Source organism: Miniopterus natalensis, chromosome 13, assembly GCF_054644295.1.
Source record: "Miniopterus natalensis isolate mMinNat1 chromosome 13, mMinNat1.hap1, whole genome shotgun sequence".
NCBI lineage: Eukaryota > Metazoa > Chordata > Mammalia > Chiroptera > Miniopteridae > Miniopterus > Miniopterus natalensis.
In genome coordinates, this window is record NC_142093.1 from 52,124,399 (window position 1) to 52,146,449 (window position 22,051).

Consider the following 22,051-nt stretch of genomic DNA (forward strand, 5'->3'; position numbering starts at 1 on the left):
GAAAAGCATACAAATGGCCAACAAGTATATGAAAAGATGCTCAACTTCACTAGCTACTAAGGAAATGCAAACCCCCAAAAACCCACAGTAAGATACCACCTCACACCTGTTAGAATGGTTATTACCAATAAGACAAACAATAACAAGGGTTGGAGAGGTTGTAGAGAAAAGGGAACCCTCATTCACTGCTGATGGGATGTAAACTGGCACAGCCACTCTGAAAACAGTATAGAGGTTTCTCAAAAAATTAAGAATACAGCTACCATGTGACCCAGCAACCCCTCTTTTCTGTATCTACCTGAAATTTTTGAAAAAATTTATTTATTATTTATTTATTATGTTCACTGCAGCATTATTTACAGTAGCCAAGAATGGAACCAACCAAAGTGTCCTTAGATGACTGGTACATACATACATACAATGGGATACTACTCAGCCATAAGAAAAGATGAAACACTGCCACTTGCAACAACATGGATGAATCTTGAGAATATCATGCTAAGTGAAATAATGGAGGCAGAAAAAGGTCAAGAACCATAAGATTTCACTCGTATGTAGTATATAAAACTAAAAGCAACAAACAAAACCTCACAGACACAGACAACAGTGTGGTGGTTACCAGAGGGGAAGAGGGTTAGGGGGAAGGCAGAGGAGGGTAGAGGAGGTCAAATATGTGGTGACTTGACCTGGGGTGGTGAACACGTGTACATTGCAATATACAGATGATCTATTATACAAATGTACACTTGAAACCAGTTGGCTTTCATTAACCAATGTCAGCCCCCCAAATTTAATAAAATTAAAAAAAGAAAAACTTCAGGCTGTGAAAGTTTTTTTGTTTTTTTAAAGGAGGAGAGTGTGCAGCTACAGCAGCAAAAACACAAATCCTCCTAGGCCACCCCTTTTTTCAAAAAAATCCTCACCTGAGGACACGCTGAGAAAGAGAGAGAGAGAGAGAAAAACAGAGAGAGAAACGTCAACTGGTTGCCTTTCATATGTGTCCCGACTGGAGATGGAACCCACAACCCAGGTGTGTGCCCTGATTGGGAATTGAACCAGCAACCCTTCAGTGCACAGGGCGATGCTCAACAGAGCCACTTGGGCAGGGCATCCTGGGCTACCCTTAACCTTTTGTACATCCAATGATCTTAGAACATGTTCAGTAAATGAAACAAACAAAAAAAAATGTGAATTTGGCCTTCTGCCCCAAAATTCTGTGCCCGAATTAGCTTACTGAAGCCCAGGTGATCCTTGGGGACCACAACCTGTATCCCCATTTCTCAGAGACATCTACAGAGGTGATAAACAGACCGCATCTATATTCAGGTGAAATCAGGGCTGGAGAAGAGGAGGGGGGAAGAAGAAGATGGACCATCACCCTGTCTGCAGAGTTCTCAGTTCTCCAGATGAACGTTCTTAGGAGAGATCACCTAGCTGGGTCCCAGGCGGACCCCTGGAGACAGGTGCCATGACCACCATTTTTTGTGATAAGGAAGCTGGGACTTGGAGACACTTAGCACCCTTTAATTTTCTGGCTTTGGCTGGGATTAGCGGTTTGGGGTTGGTGCCCTTGGCCGGACTGTAAGCAACCTGGCCTGAGGGCAGGATCTCTCACTGTCACCCGAGGCAGCAGCCGGAGCTTTAATGTGGTGCCTCCCACCGAGAGGCACCGGGTGCCTGGTAAACAGCGAAGGTTGAAACGGGCGTCAGGCCTAATTCCTGAAGCTCCTTTCTGCCTCCCGGGCTTGTCCCTGACACATATTTTTTCCCTAAAAGCCTAAATAATTTTAAGCCTCATTTCCACCATTTCCCATTCATCACGTTCAGCATCTCAAGAGCACTCCAGGGTGTTATATTTATTTACCTGCTTCTCTTGTTTCCCCTTCCAAACTGATGCTGGAAATGGAAGTCACACTTGGCTTTTAGTGCAGGGTTGGGTGAAGGGTGACAGGATATTTTTTCCTGTATAAGGTCTGTTTATACTGTTATAAAGAATATAGCACTTTAGAGGAAAAGAGTTTCCAGGAGTGAATCATTATTATTCTTTGCCTGTTGTAATTTACCAAAACAAAAACACTTCTCTTTCTGGTAGCATATAACCGCCAACAGTCCCAAATATAGGTGCTTAGAAAACATCCTCGCTAATACCGTCTGCCTTCCTTTCTGACATCCTGGATGCAACCCTGTTAGCACTGGTGGTTCTAGCCTTTCGAAAGTCCCACCAGGCCCCAGGGGCCACTCAAGAACCTGACCAAGTCACACGAGGAGCAGCCACATGTAACCGGATGCACAGAGCCCTTCCGCCTGTGGGATTTCCCTTTCACGCTGACCCTCACCATCGCAAGAGCCCGCACTTACATATCGTCGAAGACGAGTTTCTGCCTCTTGCAGTCCCGGTGGCCGCTGGAGCCCGGGGACCATGGCTCCGTCTGTGGCCGTGACTTGTGGAGCACGTTTTCCGAATTGTGGTGAGCGGCTTTCTAAACAACAAACAACACACCCACGTTTGAGAAACTGGCCACTCGGCTGAAAGAGCCACTCATCACACAGAATATCTTGTGTTCTGTACTCTATGTTAGAATCGATGGTGCTTTTGTTTAAATAAAGAAAAAGAAACACGTGCGATCTAGTTCTCAAAGGGGGCTTTCACAGAGAGGGTGAGGCAAAAGTAGGTTTACAGTTGTTTGCAGAGGAAAGACATGGTGCAGGTTATGATGTTTTGCGTACCCACAACTGTAAACGTCCTTTTGCCCACCCCCGTATGCTGTGCGGTGTCATCCTCACGACAGTATCAACAGGGGAGTCCTGGTGTGGCCATTCTCACAGACCCGGACCCCGCGGCTCGGTGAGGTTAAGTAACTTGCCCGAGCTCAGAGCTGTTGCGGGTGGAGACCTGGAGTTTCGCACGCAGGCCCCTGCTTTTCTCAGCTAGACCAGTGGCTCTGCATGTTGGGTTGACTCTGCGTGAGAATCACTCGGGGCTCGTTAGCACCCAGACAGCCCCAGCCGGGCCCCACCCCCAGAGTCTCCGTTCAGTCGGTCTGGGGTGGAGCCTGGGAACAAGCATTTCTAACAAGCACCAGGTGATGCTGAGCCAGGGACCGGGCTTGCAGGGCCCCTGAGCTGCAACCCACAATCCCTCACAAAATGCAAGGTGTTTCAGATTACAAACTGACTGGCTCTCATTCGCTGTCTGTTAACGTTAGAAAAAGCCGGAGAGAATGACTAGAAATTATTTAAAATGTGTTTTATAAAGAAACACAAATGATCTGTGGAAAAATTGAAGAGATATAACTCTTGAGAATACAAATATTTATAGAGCATCCACTGGGATCAGAAAACAACTGTCCCTGGCTATGAAATCAGAACCAGTTCCTCGAAGTAATTAAAGCAGAGTGTATGCAGATGCTTCTTCAGGAGGGGCCGACTGTATGTGTCCACGAGACTCCCTTTGTAAGAGCCTCTGTGCGCTCCCCTCCTGCGGGCACGAGGTGAGTTACGGATGTGCGGCCCGTCTAAGCGGCTCCCCGGCTAGACCGGAGGTTTCCCGCCGGCTCGGACCCAATCTGCCGGATCGTCACTGCGTCTCCGCTGCTTGGCGCAGGGCCTGGTGCCCAGTGAGTACTTGCTCAGTAACCATCTGCTCAGGGAAAGAATGGCTGAATAAAGTCTCTATTTATTTTTTTTTACAATTTTCTGCACACCATACAATTTCTTTTTTTTTTTTTTCCCGCTTGCGATATAAGGATCTAGAGGCAAAGAAAAGCTTGTTTTAAAATTCGAATTGGTAGCTTTTCGTTGCAGGTTTTTCTGATATGGTTTTCTCAGATTCTTGCAGCTCAGAATGAGAGACTCGTTCCCAAGTGAGGGTGCATTAGGGGGTTAATTTCCTGATATGACGAGATTTAGGCTCTTGCAAGACCTTCTACCAACGTTTTAATCTTATTAAATCACGGGATAGAGCAGGAAGGACTGCCGCCCCCCCCCCCCCTTTTGGCAGAGTGCTACTCGCACATCTCAGCTCTCCCAGCCTCACAAAGCCCCACTGGTTTTGACAGGCACGGTGACCGGAGAGAATGCAGCGGGCTGATTTGGAATAAAATGACGCGCCCCAGACGACGCTTGGTCCAGAGCCACAGCTGGCAGACAGGGGGGGACAGCAAAAAGGAACCAACCTGCAGTGTTAGTTGCACAGGTGTCCACAGGTATTGGTTCTTTCCGTAACATCATCTCATTTAAATCTTATGACACCATTTTATAAATGAAACAGGCTCAGAGACATAAAGCAAATGACACAAGGTCACATGTCCACTGAGCTATGAAGGTAGATGGACTGTGGACGCCAACCTCTTGCCCTCCCCAGGGCGCAGGAATCACTCCTGAGGAGGTCACTGCAAAAGAGGTGGCTGTGGGGGTCCCACACTGTGGCCCCCAAATTGGTCACCCAGGTTGGAGTGAGAACCCCAACATTTTGGCTTGGGGTTTCCATTCCAGGCTTAGCTCTCTCCTGGGGCAAGGAATCTTTTCAAATGAAAAGGTGGGTTGGTCCCAAACTCCCAATTTACTTTGTCCCACGACAGTATTACTCCAGGGCCACTTCTTTTCAGAAGCGGAAATGAACTCCTAAGTGGCCTGCTGGGCAGAGGAGCCCCCCATCTCTTCCCCGCAGCTCTCCCTGGGGGAGGGGAAGGGGTGCACTCCTGGGCCAGGTCTTCCCAGAGCAGCCTTAGGGATCCTTTCTGGGACCTCAAGCGTGTATTCGGACTGTGCTGGGCCAGGGACAGGTGGAGGTAGGGGTGTGCTCAGCTTCATTTTCATTTTAATCGGGACAGGACGAGCATTAACGTACCGCGAGGTCCGCGGCATGAGCCTGCAGCTGGTTCTCAGCCTTCAGCTTTTTGCTGGAGGTGGTGGAAGTGAACAAGCCACTGCCGCTGGACCTGCTGGAAGACGTCAAGTCCTCGCTGGAGTACTTGTGTTTAGAGGCGTCGGAGAGGGGTGAGATGGGCGACCGGAGCAGTTTTTCATTTTTATTTATGGGTATTGCCAAGCTGCAAAAGAAAATCACAGTAATGGAATGTCACAAGCCAGCACAGGGAGAGGTAAATGTTTTATATATGACCCAAACCTCCTATTTAAAACCTGCTGCTAGGAAGACGTTTATGGGGAATTATTATACCAGGAAACAATTTTATGGCATTAGGACCATAACAAACAACAAGCAAATTTCACTCATTGTTTCTTTACTTGTCCTACAGGATGCAGAGTAATTCTGGAGGTAAATAACTAAGAATAGTAAGAACAGATAGGCTTTCATTTTCCAAGTTCACCCAAGGATTTCAAAATGCACAAGCTTCTTCCTGTTTTCCTAACCAGTGTAAGCAGCACGTACTGAGAAAGCCAATCAAATGATATACGTGTCCCCACTTCTAAAAGGACTTTTGCTAACACTCGAGCTTATATTCATTATTATATGGAGAATATAATAACATAATCACAGAATTACCTGCAAAGCAAGAAGTAACGTTCAATGGCTGGGTTTCCGAGCTAACCATGCATTGGCCAGAATGAACACAGAATGGAAAGCTCATCCGAAGTGACATTTTCTGATTCCCAGCTCCTAATTTTACCTTCAAAACGACTGTCTGAAACTCCCCCTTACAATTAACCATTTTAATTAAGGGAGTCAACTATACTTGAGTTTTTGCAATGCATATTATTGACAGGACTCTCTCTATTACTTAACTTTGGGAAAAAAATCAGGAAAAGACACGCTAGCTTGAAAGAAACCCAATCATTGCTAATTTGGATGCTCGTAGAAGTCACCTGATACAGTCAGTTAAAAAAAAAAGGTAAATTCATTTAACAAAGATGTAGTCATTCTTGCAGTTAGACTTTTTAATTGTATGTGTGGCCATCACTGCAAACAAGCCACTGAAGTCACTTCAAGAAGCAATTTCCTTAGTTGGTGGTGACAGTTGTAGAAATGACACACACAGGCCTCAAATGAGAAAGCCAAGGTTCTTGAGATTATGCAGATAGGCATGTTTAGGGATGGAATTTGCGGTGACCAATTTCTGGCTGAGAAAGCACTGGATGTCTAACAACTCAGCAGTGAGAAGACACGTTCTGGAAAACGGCCCTGAAACAATCAGAAGTGATGAGGGAGCCACTGACGGTGAAGACGAATGAGAGCAGTCTGAGTGTAACTGTTTATTGACATGCGAGGGGGAAAAAAGCCCTATTTCTAAGTCTCTATTATTTTACATATATGTGATTTTAAATGTTCATGGAAAACTAGATTATTACATTAAGTGTTGTCATGGACATATGATGATTTCTCTTCGTTATAAGTTTATAGAGTCAAGTTGACCAAAGAACCTTTCTTTGGATCTCCTTTTTGGGATGGGTGACCACTTTACATATGGGGTTGTCTTATGACTCGGGTATAACCTGACAGCAGACAGCAGTCATCACAAAACGGGAAGCACCCAGCCAGCCTTTCCTAGAAAGCACCCAAGGCACGTTGCTCACACGCATGGTGTCCCTGCTGCACATGGAACCACCGGGGGCGCAGGCTCCGCCAGGCTCAGGCTCTACAGCAGGAGCTCAGGTGTCCGGGGCTCCGTGAACTTGGCCGGAAAACACTTACCACCTCGTTTCAGGAACCCCTCGCTGAAACGGAGCGCACTGAACACGTTCATAATCATCACTACTCAAAATCATGGCAGTGACAGATCTGCTGGGAAGGTTACTTAATGCGAATGCACAAGGAAGCATATAGATAACTATATGGCACATCTGAATGACTAATTTGGAACCACATTGTCCCTAGTTACATTTCCCCAATATTTTGGGATACCCCCCCCCCTCGGCACAGAATTTGAGGGCAAGGCCGGCTGTGTGTGCAGTTCTCCCACCTGCATAGGCCTTCAACAGCCCTTGTCCCCTTCCCCAAGGCGGTGCCACCCTGCAGCAGCCCGGCTCACGTGCCTCACTCTCCGCGTTTTAGTGCCGCTCTCCATCTCTTCCTAACCTTTCAGTTTACATTTTTATGTGTTGTGCTGAGGCATTAATCTCCCCTTAAAAATTCTATGTACACAGCCAGGGAGAGTGAGGAGCGCCTTCGCAGAGGAAAGGTGGTTTCCGAGCTGTGCTGTTCAAAATGGAAAGAGCCCCTGTGACTGATGAGAAGCTACTCGCTTATGATGAATTCCTGGGACCTTGCCTTGCTGGGAAGACATTTGTCACAGAGGGAACTCGGCGCAACGTGGGTCCACCTGGAACGCCTCTGGAGGAGTCACTTGGCAGCCATTTAACCTTGGAGACATAGATCCTGTCCAGCCACCTTGATTTTAGTCTGTATCTAAGCGCTTTAGGTGCATCATATGGAGATTCTGCTCAGAGTTTATATCTCTCCATCCGTGTAATAAGCTTAGTGTTTTATGGGTTTAGCAGCTAGTAAAATAATGGTTTAAATAATCAAGTTATTTTTTTCAGAGGGAAGAGTATGTCTTTGGGAGCACAGAACTCTGTGGAACAGTAACTGGTCTTTTGTTAAAAAGAAGCACTTACCCTGGAGCTGTGACCCAAGACGCACATCCGGGTGTAATTATGAGCCTTAGGTTAACCCAAGGAAAGCAGGTCTGGAGACCCAGACCTGAGCAGTGACTAAAAAATCGGACTGTTCCCCAGTGTGGCACATGACTTTCAGACCCAGACCCTCCAGCTCGCCTCCACCTCGCAGGAAGCACATACCTGGTGATGTTCATGTTGCAATGATTTGCGGACAAAGTATTACCGGCAGAGGTGGTCAGTCGTGAAGAGCCCTCTTTCTCTCCCTGGGCCTTCTTGATCTCCCGGTACTCGTCTTCGTTGTCACACTGCGCGCAAACAAGCAAAAACCAATGAACTTCAGCTTTTACGGGATCCTATTAGCTCCCATCACCAACTTGCACAAAGCAAGGCCTCGGGGAGACCAGCTCACTCGGGTCCTGATTTAGCCTTTGGAGAAGGCCTGGCCCGTTCTGTGGCCTCAGCACCTCTCGTCTGGGCTTTTCTCAGTATCTAAGGTACAGCAACCGACTCTGGCTTAATGCCACGAGGGCAGTGGCAAGCTTGAATCTTCTGAAATTCATGAGTTTTATGAATTTCAAGCAAAGGTTGTTACCTCTTGGTGACTAAATTCTAGTTAACAACGACTCTCCCATGATATCTTAGAATCCCTGAAGTACCTTTTCATAAAACAGCACTTTGATTAACCCCTTTTTTCCTTGACTATGTTTAACTTCAGACGTGTTTAGGGTGCCATGCAAATGCACTCTACAAAGTTCCATTTTTGGTGCGACAGCAGGAACACAGCGATGGCTTACTCAGGGCTCTTGGCAGCGTTTTCCAGAAGATAAGCCCTGGCACCAAAGATAGAAAGACTCCGACCTTCTCTCTCTAGCTGGAATTGTCACACAACTTCTCCCACGAGGATCCCAAAAGGGATCTCCGAGGATCCCCAGTCCTTGGCTCCGGGCTCCAGGAGGGCCAGACTCTGCACCTTTGGCAGCCAGGTCCACAGTGTTCCATCTCCTGCACCCAGTATTGGGGTCCTAACACCCCAGACACTGAGTAAAGAGCGCTAAGAAAATGACCTTTCACTTCTGTGTGTCTGTGTGTAATGATGATTCATTAGATTTTATGAGCTGGGTGTCAGGCTTGGCATAATGAAGTTTCATAAGATAAAATTTAAAAAGGCCATAAATAATAAAATTATTTAAATACAGAACCTTATGGAAGTTATATAAACATCTTTCTGCACATCTCCTCTATATCTGTGTGTGCCTGTACAGCGATCTGTATGTCCAATCGATGTTTGTCAATTTCTATCTCTGTATATTTCTCACATATCGATGTATCTCTCTTACCCCTCCCCCCCTTTCCATTAGCCTATCCATGTATCCATCAATCCCCAGGTGATCAAATGACTGATTCAAACCACCTGGGGATTGATGGATAAATCAATCCAAAAGTAATGAGGAGAGCAGGTATCTAGAGGGAAACAGGAAGAGGGGTAGGGAAGTAGTGAGCTAACCCATATAACTGAATTATATTGTTTGGACTTGACAATGCCTTTGCAAAGGTGTCACCATTTTACAGATGAAGAAAGTGACATAAAGAGAAGATAAGGTCACCAGATTGAGGTCACCCAGGAGGCCGGGGAGGGCTACGTAATTTGCTGGTTCAGCACAAAATGAAAATGTTGGGCCCCTTGTTCAAAAAGCAGAAAAAGACTCTTGTCTTGGAGATGAATTTCCTTTTTTTGTATTTGATACCCACAGCAAAGGCAACAAAAGCAAAAATAAACAAGTGGGATTACATCAAACTAAAAAGCTTCTGCACAGCCAAGGAAACCATCAACAAAATGGAAAGATAACCTACTGAATGGGAGAAAATATTTGCAAACCATGTATCTGCTACGAAGCTAATAACCAAAATATATAAAGAACTCACAGAACTCAACAGCAAAAAGACCAAAAACAAACAATCTGGTCAAAAAAAGGGGCTGAGGACCTGAACAGACATTTCTCCAGAAAGGACATCCAGGGGCATGAAGAGATGCTCAGCATCCCTCATGACCAGGGAAATGCTAACCGAAACCACAGTGAGATGTCACCTCACACCCATTATAATGGCTATTGTCAAAAAGACAAGAAACAACAAGTGTTGGCAAGAACATGGAGAAAAGAAAACCCTTCTACACTGCTGCTGGGAATGTGAATTGGCGTAGCCACTGTGAAAGACAGTATGGAGGTTCCTCAAAAAATCAAAAATAGAATTACCATCTGATTCGGCAATTCCACTTCTGGGTGCTCATCTGAAGAAAATGAAACCACTAACTCAACAAGATATCTGCATCCCATGTTCACTGCAGCGTTATTAACAAGAGCCAAGATGTGGAAACAGCCTGCTTAGCATCAATGGGTGAGTGGATAAAGAAATTATATATATAATATATATATTCACACACACACACACACACACACACACACAGGAATATTACTCAGCCATAAAAAAGGGTAAAACCTTGCCATTTGTAACATGGATTGACCTTGAAGGCATTCTGCTAAGTAAAATAAGTCGGACAGAAAAACATAAATACTGTATGATCTCACTTGCATGTGAAATCTAAAAAACAAAGAAACAAATAAAATCCCAGGCTTATGTATAGAGAGAACAGATTGGTGGTTGTCTAGGGGTTTGGGGGGAGAGTGGGAAAAAGGGGTGATGGGAATCGGAAGGCGTGAACTTCCAGTTGCATAACAGAAACGTCCTGGGATGGAGTGGACGGCATGGAGACTCCCGTTGATAACGCTGTACTGCGTATCTGAAAGTAGGCAGGAGAGCAGATCCTGAAAGGTCTCACCAGAAGAAATAAAATTTGTAACTCTGTATGATGATGGATGTTAATTGGACTTATTGTCATGATCACTTTGCAAGTACACAAATACAGAATCATTACACTGTAGACCAGAAACTAATATGTCAATTATACCACAAAATTTTTTTAAAAAGCAGGAAGAGTAACCTATAAAGTACTAAAGTAGAAAACATTTCCTGTCTCTCAGTCTTTCTCTTGATCTGCCATGGTGGTGTTTATTTGCTATTTTATACTGTGCTCCCTGGGGGGTTGGCATACTTGGTTGGGGTAGGGGTGAGGGTCAAGTATAGACTCTCAAGTGCCCAGGAGTCCTGTCCTGTGACTGGAAGCGTGTGTGCAGCCCACCAGCAGAGGGACTCCACTGCCTGCCAGTCGTGGGCCCCACCTGTTGAGAGGTAGAAAGTCTCGTCAGGCATTTTCCCTTTCCACGGCCCACCCCACAACCCAAGGAAAACCGCCAACGCTTAGGGGATTGCAATCTCCTCTCTGGGACTACTCAGTACCTAGACTGCAGTTGGGTGAAATGCCCATCCTGACTGGACCTTCCCTGTGCCTACCCCTTGGCCCCTGGGGGCCCAGGGCAGCAGCCCTGTCCCTGGAAGGGTCAGGAGTGCAAAGAGGCCAAAGGGCAGGCAGAACCTGTCCTGGGGAAACAGGTGGGACCACAGGTGGGTCAAAACTCCACATGGTCCTATGCATGCTCTATTGTCTCATCACATTTCACTTACAAAATACAAATTAAAAGATAAAATGAAGAACCTGAAGATGGCAACCACAAGCATTAAACTCCCAAGTCCGAGCCTTCTGAGCGGGGTCCCTGTGGGAAAGTACTGCACAAACCTAAGGCTGACTTCTATGGGAGACCCTGAGCCAGACAGCCTGGGCTCACTCCTGCTCTGCCCCTTAATCACCCCACGAACCTGGGCAGGTTGCTTTAAGCTCCTGAGCCTCAGTTTCCTCATCTATAAAATGGGCATGACAATAATATCTGCCTCATAAAGTTATAAGGACTCAATGGTTTAATATGTACAAAGTGCTTAGAACGGCATCCCTCCCGAGGAACATGCACGTGTGTCAACTGTTAATGATTTTGCCCTAACTTTGGAACCATCCATTATTACTGCAACCTTTGGTTTGTCACCCACTGTGTGTTTCACTGTGGCCAAGTTACTTTTGAAGAGACAGTAACGGGAGGGAACGAAAATCCTCAAAATTGCCTTTAATTTATGACTGAGTTATTCCTATGCTCAAACATCTTGGAAAAGTGCTGAGCACTTGGGTCTGCTTCCAGATGTGTTTGCAGCTCCCCCGTCCTTGACCTGCCCTTCGCTCCCCTGTACCCTCTTCTCCTCTCCTGGCGCCACTTCACGCTCGGCCCTCTGATTACAGTCATGTGCCACGCGATGACGTTTTAGTCAACGACGGGCTGCGCAGAAGAGGCCGGTCCCATGAGATGACAGTGGAGCTGAAACACTCCCATCGCTTCACGATGCTGTGGCCGCCCTCATATCTATCACAGCACAACGCACGACGCGCGCTGTCTGTGGTGAGGCGGTGCAAACAAACCTGCTCCCCGCCAGTCATGTGAAAGTATAGCACATGCTACATGTGCAGGGCGTGATCCTTGACAATGTAATGAACAGCCATGTGACCTGCTTACGTATTTACTATCCTTTTTACTCTTTCTACCTAGTAAAGGTGGCTTTCTGTAAACAGCATGCCGTTTTAGGCCAGCGGCGGCTTCACACACGTCGTGTCTACCTGTCTCTTCACTGCATCATTTCCTCTTGCGCTTGACTTAATGTTACGCTGTTTTGAACAGCAACGTGCTGTGCAGGCTTGGAGCCCGGGAGCAGCAGGGGCTCCCCTACAGCCTAGGTGTGCAGCAGGCCAGACCATCTAGCTGTGTGTCCCTTCACTCTATGAGGTCCGGGCAAGAAAGAAATCACCAGCAATGCGTTTCTCAGAATGAATCCCAGTCGTGATAGGGCACAGGACTGTATTCCAACGTCCCTCCCCCTCAGGGCCCTGTTCTCAGCCCCTCTCCGCCACCAAGCTCCCTGATCAACACGACTGGGAGCAACAGAGGCCGCGGGCTCTGAAGCCACAGGCTGGTGTTCCTCTCCCAGGGCCCATCCCACAGCGCCTGGCCCAGGCGCGTCCGTCTTTATGCGTCACCCCAGTCACAGGCTTAAATCCTGTTGGCTCCTGACTCAGTGAATGATCCCACCGTTGACATCACCATATCCCTCCCAGCAAAGAACGGGGTTCGCCACGCGGTGAGCTCTGCTGCAGGCCCGGCCTCCAGCCCGCCTCGGCACGCGCTGGATGGAGATTTCCTGAATGTCTACTCCAACACGCAGCGGGACGGGGCTTAGTTACTCAGCTATAAAAGGGAATAACGGTACTTCGGGCACCGGGTGGCTTTAAGGGCTTAACTGAGTTAATTTAAGCCAATTATTTCCAACAGTATCGGGCATGTACAAAGCACTGTATGAATGCTTACTGGGTAAAGACACACGGAACTGCTGACGCCCCGCATTCCAGGCCAGCGCCTACTGGTGCCCTGTCACCTGCCCCCCAATACCTTAAGTAAGGGACAGCCCTCCTGCCCACCAGTCCCTCAACCCCAAGCCTACCTTGCGTTTCCTCTTGGACTTTGGCAAAGCCTTTTCTAAGGGTATGTCGGATGGGTGGCTCGGAGGTGCGCTCTCAGCGTCCTTGGTCGCAGGAGCACTGAACACTCCGGGCTCCTGGGGCAAGTGTTCTGGGATCCTGGACAGGAGGGACAGGTCAATTTTCACCCAGAGAGACCTGACCTCGTCACTGTCCTTCAGGGGAGAGAGAAGCTCGTTGCGGCCGAAGGGGACCAGCGTGTAGAACTGCTCCTCCAGCTCCTTGGCGATGTCACTGGTGGTCCTGGCGTTGATGGAGCCGACGGGTGCGCGGGGGCCCCCGCCACTGCTGACGCTGCTGGCGGCCTCCTTGAGCCTCTGGTCAGTTGCGGCGGCGGCCACGGCCTGCGCTTTGGCCAGGGGGTACTCCTCCTGCTCCGACTCCAGGTCCGAGTCCGAGGACGACGAAGACGAAGACTCTGTCTCGATGAACTCCTTGGACTTGGGGACGATCCTGCTCAGTCCCCGCGTGCGGCGCTTCTCGCAGGTGACCGAGGAGCGCAGCTCCTTGCGGTGGCTCGTCCTGCTGTTGGCACAGGGCCTGGCTTTGGTGGGCTCGGGAGGGATGGCCGCGCTCGTCCCCAGCGCATCCGCGGGCTCCTCGGGCCGCTGGCAGTTAGCGCCGTCGCCCGCAGAGGTCCTCTCGGTGCGCCTGGGGGGCTTCTTGCCCGCAGACCTCCGCGTGGGCGCGGGTGCGCTCTCCGGGGGCGCGCCGGGGACCGGGGGCGGCGGGGCGGCTGCGGTCACCGCCACGGCCACAGCCGCGGGCGGGGACTTCTGCTTCACCCCCTTAGTCCCCGGGGCCTTGTTAGCTGTCCTTGGCCGCTGCTCTTCCTTGCAGGCGCTCTTGATGTCCTTGTCTCTCAGGCTGGGCTGGCAGCCATCGGGGAGTTTCCCGCAGTCCTGCGCTTGGTCTTTCCCCGGGGTGTAGTACTGACTGCTCTCCAGGCCGTGGCTTTCATTTTGGATCAGGATAGGTGGCTTGTGGGGATTAACTTTGTTGAGCCATTTATCCAGCTGCCACTTGTTGGAGGACGCGGGCTCAGCCTAAAAGCAGAAAGCCGGCAACGAAACAAAACATCTTTATTACGGACTCACGCGAAAGGGGCCTGGCTGTTTTCAGCTTCCCTTACTCCTCTAGGCGTGTGAGCAGGAAAGAAGGGGCGGGAAGGGAAAGGGGCGCGGGAGCAGCAGCGTGCCGGGCAGCTCTCCGCGGGCACCCGGGGGGCAGGGTGGCATCCCTTTCCTGTCCCCGGCCACCACCACGTCAGGGCAGTACTTTGAAGCCAATTAGGAAAATTTCAGGGGCAGCACTGTGCTTCACTAGAACCCATTTCCAACACCTCTGAGTGCTGTACAATGTCTGCGCTTTATAGTTACACGCACACGCACGCATAAACGAGATGCCACGGAAGGTAACTGGGGAACCGCTGGGAGGGCCTGAGCGTTAAAGCGCTCATTTTCCGTAAGACTTAAAATCTGGGGGGACGTCGGAAGAGGGGGATCGCCCTGGACAGTATGGCTCAGTTGGTTGGGCGTCATCCTGTGCACCAAAAGGTTGCCAGTTCTATTCCCAGTCAGGGCGCACGCCCGGGTTGCAGGCTCCATCCCGGGTGAGGGGCGAGCCGTGCAGGAGGCAGCCAACTGATGTTCCGCTCTCACATTGATGTTTCTCTCTCTCTTTCCCTCTGCCTTCCTCTCTCTAAAAAAAAAATCAATAAAATATTTTTAAAAAAATAGAAGAGGGGGCTAAGTGGAACATATAGTCTCAAAGAATTAACGATAGTTCATGCGGTGAAGGCAAGGAGGGCACAGGTCCTAGCAGGGTCGGAAACCGTGGGGAGATGCTGTCTGGTGGCGGAGCACACCCACTTAGAGACCTGCGTGCGCCCCACGCTCTCTGGCGGCGGGACTTGGTTGGTCTATCCTCAACCTGCTTCCACACTGAGCCAGAAATGTTTCAGACGATGGAAACCTTTCCTGCAAGCATGTTGCTGACTTAGAGCACCCCATGGGTATTACAGGTATTAAACCGCCCCATAGATTGGTTCCAGGGGGCCAATGAATGCCCTGAGACAGGATATGAAATGTTCCATAGATGCCTTTTTCTGAGAGAAGGCCATAGTCCTGTGTCTCATAAAAAGGTTAAGAGCCGAGTGTTTGATTGGCTCATTTCTAATAAAAGTTAATTTATCTATCATCTATGATTATTAATAGAAAAGTGTAGAACTCTAGCCAAAGTGTTTGCAATTTGTGACTATACGTGAAATGGGGAAAATATTTTGAGTGATTAAGGTGATGCATTTTTCCTTCCCTGCAACCTCCCAGCCTCTGATCGTGGCATCTGCTGTTTCGGGGGAGACTCGATACCAACCTAAAATAAAGACAACATTGCTTGGCCTTTTGAACATGATAAGTTAAAGTCTAGAGCAAGTCAGGCTCCCTATAGGAGAAAACCTTTTTTTTTTTAAACACAATAATTTCAAAAGCTTGTTTTTATGTATCAAGATTTGTTATTCAATAGTAGGGGTCCACATTAAGAGCAGAACTGGGGCCCGGCCGGGCGTGGCTCAGCGGTTGAGCGTCAACCTAGGATCCAGGCGATCGGGGTTCGATTCCCGGTCAGGGCACATGCCCCGGTTGTGGGCTCGATCAATGACTCTTTCATCATTGATGTTTCTATCTCTCTCTCTCCCTCTCCTTTCTTCTCTCTGAAATCAATAAAGATATATTAAAAAAAAAAAAAAAAAAAAAAAGCAGAACTGGGGCCATACACATGAGGAGAGTGAAGGGACAACAGGAGCCTGGCTGAGTCTGGGGGCACAGCTCAGGAAGATGGGAGCCTCTGACAGGCCAGAGGGGCCTGGGCCTGGGTGAAGGGACACAGGCTGTGGGAACTGGGCACTAGAGCCATGGCAGGGGTCAGGGACATCCTGCTGGTTCTTCAAAACATATAGGACCGACCGCCCCTCTGGGGACCACGGCACAGGGAGGCCGGTGACTGGGAGGGACAAGTGACACTGCACTGGACTCCAATGTGAGGATCTGAGGCCCCTGCCCTGGGCGGTGGGATGGAGAGGCTTCGCCCTGGGACACAGGCGTGGGAGGAGAAACCCTCGTGGCCCTGAAGGGTGGCCTGGTTTGCTCTGTTTGTTCTCACGCACCAAAAAGACCAGGGCTCCAGAGCAAGACACAAAAGAACAAGATCTTTCTGGCAGCCCTGAGCTGTAATATGGAGATTCTGACCTCGCTCTGCTTTGGCTTCTCCGGAGAAAAGGAACACAGGGCACGCACAGAGCACACCCGGGGACACATACTGTGGCAGGAGATGCACGCCACGGAGAAAGCAGGACAGCGGGACACAGGGCAGCTTCTTGACAGGGGGAAGGTGTCACCTTCCCGGAGATGAGCTGAGTGTGGCTGAAAGCTAATTTGGCGGCAAACAATTTATGGCCTCTGTTACTGTCTCCTCCCACCCCCATTTCTCTCACTCTGTGACCACTGACACCTCAGGGACTGTGTGCCTCAGCTTCCCTAGACAAATGGGGCACAGTAAATAGGAATGGAGGCGGAGGGGGCCTCTTGCAGACAGAGGGCACCTATTGGGACGAGAGCCAACACTAAGGCAGAGCATGCCCCTCACGCTGGCCCACTGCCACGCTTAACGTGACTTTCGCTCCCCCCACCATCCCGAGCCTTCCACAGCTCACATCTCCTGAGATTTCCTGGTGGGAGCATTAACAGTGAAGGGGGAATTTAATAAATTCAGTATGGGCCCACTGCCTGATGTGCTTTAGGGTCATTTTTTTCTTTTCACTTCACAGCTGAAGAAATCAGTCTGAAGTACCATTTACAACACACCCCTAAATCATGCTTCCTTTCTCAAGGATCTACAAGGACCTCCTATTGCCTCTCAAACAAAATCCAAATTTCCCAGGCTGGCGTTCAGGGCATCCATCACCTTACGGTCATCTTTATTTCCCGGGACACGTACAGTGTACCTCCTGCTTCACATGCCATCTAATTTAATCCATACAGATAAGAAATATTATTCCCCCTGATTTGTAGATGAGAATCAGAGAGGTTAAGTGACATGTCCAAAGCTGCACAGCTATCAGGCACCACCGAGACTAAAGCCGTCTTTGTCTAGGTTTAAAGACCAGGTTCTCTCCCCTGCTGCTTTGCCTGATCGCCCTGTGCCTGGCATAGCTTCAAAGAAGGGGGACCTCATTCCACTGAGAAATGTCAGTCTTCAACCTAAGATGATAGAATTAGGTCTGATTTTTGGAGAATACCACTAACTCTCCAAACAATACCTGTGCTTTCTATTATCCTCAACTGCACGGCCTCTGAATGCTCACATTTGCTTCATGTGTGTGCTGTGTCTTCAGCAAAGCCCACCCTTCTCTTAGGCGGGAGCCAGTCTCTGTTTCTGTGTGTCCCTTGCAGTGTCTGCAGTAGGCTAGGGAGGCGGACTGCTATGACTGCTCCGGAGAACAATTCACAATAGCTGTCACTAGACTTGCATCGTTCATTCCCCAGAACCACCTCTCAGATCAGGCAGCCCAGGAATAGTTGCCTTTTGCGGATGGGGCCTTAGTGGCCAAGGAACCTGAACTGTGAGACTGAAGCGGCAGTGAAGGGGGGGGGGAGGCCAGAGATGGGACTTGTTTGCATGGCCTGCTGCCAGGACGGCCGACTTCCGGAGCCACCCACCAGGGTTTCTGCCCCGTGTTTTGTTTGCTTGCTTGCTGCTTTATATTTTCAGTCACGACCCTCCTCCCTGATTAATCTCGGCTCCGACTCAGGCCTCAGCCCTCCACCGAGCACTCTAGTCCCTGGCCACCCATGTCCTTCACACACCCACTGCCATGCATCCCAAGACGCCCTGTTAAGGAGAAGCTGTCCCATCAGTGAGTAATTTGCACCACATTTCTGCTGGTTTTCAAGAACAATCCAGGGCAGCATTTTCCAAAATGTGCTTTTAGTTCATATAGTCCACGAGGAAAGTTCCCATGGTCAGATCAGTGAGGGAAATGTCCAGTGGAAAACAGTTTACAGGAGCAGTACTAGGGTGGGTGAAGCCCTAAAGAGACGGGTGGAGCTGACTTACTCCTGGCCCTCCTCAAAACCGCATGACGCGGGTTGAAGCTCGGTGCGTAGGTGCAATCTGCTGGCCGAGGGGGAGCTGCTTTCCCCTGTAAAGCTCTGACACGAAAGGATGCAGCAGGCCAGAGGAGATGAAACTCATGTGAAAAAAATTAGGCTGAGAGCACTAAGCGAACAGCAAGCCGGAGGGTGGGACCTGCGTGATGCAACCAGTGTCTGCAGCGGCCCTTCTGCACCAGCGTGCGGACAGGCATCACGCTGCGGTGAGTCGGGTGGAAGGCGGAGTCTGTCCACGAGCACGGCCTTGAAGGACAGCTCAGGCGACACTTAGCCGAGCCCCGCGGGCTTCCGGTGCCTGCACGCCGAGGGGGCAACCCAAGGTCCTTGCAACCTCGTGAGGGCCTCCTTCTAGCCCCGCATCAGGCTGCTACCTGGAGGGGGAGTGAGGGTCCGAAACGCTTCGCTTCTAAGCAGCATGAACCAGTCTGCACGGCGGGATGGGAGGTGTGCGGCTACACAGAGCTCCCGTGTCCTGCGGGACAGGGGAACTGAGCCTGACCGCTCTCTGCAACGTGACCTGGGCCGGCTCAGCCAGAGGGAAACAGTGACACCGTGGAGGGCCAGACCCATTACACTGCTTCCCTTCTTGGCAATTTTCATTCTGCAAATTTGCTTTACTCCTAAAGGGCACGTGTCTGCATTAATCCTGGGGAAAATGTTAAAAGGAACCTTATTTTTATTCCAACGAAGACCTCCCTTTCTAGCAGAAAGAAGTAACGTGCAGGGCGGCTAGCACCTTGAGCGCCACTTCTATATTCCCCGCACAGAGAAGCAAGAGGCTGAAACCTGTGTCGTGGCCTCAGGCGACCTGAACTTGGAGGCTGTGTCGGCAGAGCCGCCTGCTTAGCGAGGGGCCTCGGATGGCCGCTGGAGGAAACGACAAGCGCTTCCTTTCATCACCGAGGGGTTCGGGCCTTTGTAATTATCTCAGTGACATTTAGAGAGAACTTGCTTAAAGCACCTAATAACCGAACCTCTCTTAGGCTGGGTTTCCGCCTCATTCACGAGAATAAAACTCAGCTGCTCATGAATTTAACCTTCAAAGTCACCGAGAAGGGCCCGGATGGGGGCATCTTCACAGACACTAACCTTTTAATCTGGCTCCACTGCCCTCCTCGGCTTCTGCAATGCCCCTGGAACCCAGTTATTTCTTATAACTAATACTATTCCGGAATTTCTCAACAAATTATAGCATAACGTTGGCTTTGAAGAAGCCCATTTAACTCCTTTATTTTACTGAACTCCTGTATTTTTGTATTTTTTTTGGTTTCTAATTATTTCCTGTGAAGACAGGGACATGTCAGATAAATGCTGTGTCCCAGGGCCAAGCACCAGGTCTGTGGCGGATGCTCGATACATATTTGTTGAATGCATACTAAATGAGTGAATCAAATTGTAAAGAAGGGATAATAATTTAGTTTCTGGGAAAAGTCAGGGTTATATCAACCTGTGGCTTTTATAGGTTAGTGTTGCTAAGAGCCTTCCCCTTATATGGGAGGGGGGGGAAAAGGGGGGTGAGCCTCATGGAAAGAGGAGAGAAGTGAAGGAGAGATGGCTTATTTCAGGATGAATGGTGAGAGCTCAGAGTAGAGCAGAAAGATGCTGGAGGAGAAATGAGGAGTGTGGGAAGTATTACTGCCCTGGGTTTCTCAGTGCTACTGGAAGGGGACCATCCTGGGGGAATTAAGAGCCACTCTATGGACCTCAGATAAAACCACGGCTGCTTTCCAGTGTCCTCAGGCACAGGTACAAAAGCTGGGACAGCTGTGCCTCCCCACGGAGCTCCCTCTCACTGCCGTGGTTTCCATAAGCGGCTCTGGCTTCATTTCAGAGCCTATTTAGAAATCTGGGCCCGGAAGTGATACAGTGGCTTGTTAGGTGAAAATTAAATCCCACGATCCATGGTAATGTCAAATGTCTATGCGCTCGAGAAGAAACTGTATTTTATTCCTTTGTTAGAAATCAAAGTCTACCCTTCCAGAGCCATGAACTTGAGAGATTTGCTCTCTCAACCCTCTCCCAAGAACCTCCCTGCTCTGAAATACTATTTAATTTTCCCCCGTTAAAGTAGAAATAGCAATGTTTTTATTGGTAGCTTATCATGTTTTTATACGAGGCATCTCAATCTCCCACATAGATACTCATTACAGCTATAAAAGGTTTCATTATTATTTGTAGACTCACGGTAATTTTTCTTTTCCTTTTTTTCTTTTCACAGAGAAAACACAGTTAAGAAGGCGTTATTCATACTCATAGCTCTGTTCTTCTGCTCTGTGACAAACGGCAGAAACGTAAGGTCTTACCACGTCTCCTCCATAGAACGCCTTCCCCGTGATTTACGGGAGACCACGCCTTCCGGGCAGTAAACCGCCCTGCTGGTTAGTGCCCCGCTGACCCTCAGGGAGACCTGACCCACAGGGGTATTTCCAGTCAGTGACAGTTACAGCGTATCTGGAAATTTCTGGAAGTCAACACGGAGATTTTCGGACAATGAAAGACGACGACGCTTCCGTGCTTCCCCAGGAAGCTCTGTAAAGAAGAGGACCGCCAGGAGGGGACGGAGTAGTGCACACGATGAGCCCCAGCCAACCCTGGCAGGCTGCCAGGGGGCGGCGGCCGCAGGGAGGCTGCCGGCCGTCACAGCACCGGGCGGGTGCGGAACTGGGAGAACCAGAGCCCGCGGGCTGGCTGACCCCCCCCCCCCGGGGGCCCGGGCCAGGGCAGGTCTTACCTCAGGGCTGGAGAAGTGGGCAGGCTTGTTGCTGCCCTCGCTCTCGCTCGAGCTGCTCTCGGTCTCGGAGTCGGATCCCGAGCTGCTCTCCGAGTCGCTGGACGAGCTGCTGCCGCTGCTGCTGCTGCCGCTGCTGCTGCCCTTGCTGGAGGGCGCCGAGGCTCTGCAGCCGGCCTGCTGGACGGCGCCGCTGCGGCGCGCAGGGCCCGGGGGGGAAAAGGGAAGGAAAGCCAAGTGAGCGAACACGGGATGCCGCCGACGGGGCGGGAGGGCCGGGCCGCGCCTCTGCCCACCATCCCCCGGCGCTGGAAGGGCAACCGTCAGGGTCAGATCCTAGCGGCTAAAAAAAACCAAAACACTCCGTATATGTCAATAACATCGGGGGGCCCCCCCCGGGCGATCGGGCACGCCCTCTGCACGGCCGGTTAGGGAGGGCGGCGCGATCCCAGACGGCTGTTCCTATCTGCTGCTCTTTCTCAGGACACCTCTCCAAACGCGTCCCCGCCCGGATCGTCACAGGCGCAAGGACATCCGAGATGCCTGGGATATTTTGTAAAGATTGAGAATGTCTGTTTGCTTTATTTTTCAGACGCGGGCTGCGAGGAAGGGAACAGTGTTCTGCTCGGTTCCCTCCTGGCCCACTGGAAGGTTCCGGAGACCGCGGGCCAGCAGTTATACAACCCGCATCCCACCTCTTCCTGTCCACGGAGTTGAGCTCTGTTGTCTACACAGGGGCTGGTTTGCTGAGTCAACGGTCGTTGTCCTTGGAGCCCTTTATTTAAGAGCTGAGGATCCGTCACTTACGTGTTTTCATATATTCCAGATTTTAAAATGCAACCCCAGGAAAGCGGCTGGCTTAGAGCAAGTAACGTCTCAAATTATACTTTATGTTCCCATCCGTGCTGAAATTTGCCACGAAGGTATCTACTCAAATGACATACTCAAAAAGAACAGGAAAAATGGACGTTTTCTAGTGGTAATTAATGAACCACAAAAGCTGTAACAGCACACAGACACACAGAGTGTCTGGGTCAAGAAGAATGCTTT

The 22,051-nt window shown here is 49.8% G+C and overlaps 1 protein-coding gene across 1 annotated transcript in view; it reads right to left on the minus strand.

Annotated features, from left to right (window-relative positions):
• Positions 1 to 22,051, minus strand: part of AFF3 (ALF transcription elongation factor 3) — a 478,488-nt gene that overhangs the window by 28,674 nt on the left and 427,763 nt on the right. Inside the window, exons 11-15 of the mRNA XM_087823693.1 lie at positions 21,005 to 21,194; positions 13,069 to 14,151; positions 7,759 to 7,883; positions 4,850 to 5,051; positions 2,359 to 2,480 (exon numbers count right to left, since the gene is read on the minus strand). Of these exons, the coding sequence (XP_087679819.1) occupies positions 2,359 to 2,480; positions 4,850 to 5,051; positions 7,759 to 7,883; positions 13,069 to 14,151; positions 21,005 to 21,194 (1,722 nt within the window). The remainder of the gene's footprint in view (positions 1 to 2,358; positions 2,481 to 4,849; positions 5,052 to 7,758; positions 7,884 to 13,068; positions 14,152 to 21,004; positions 21,195 to 22,051) is intronic.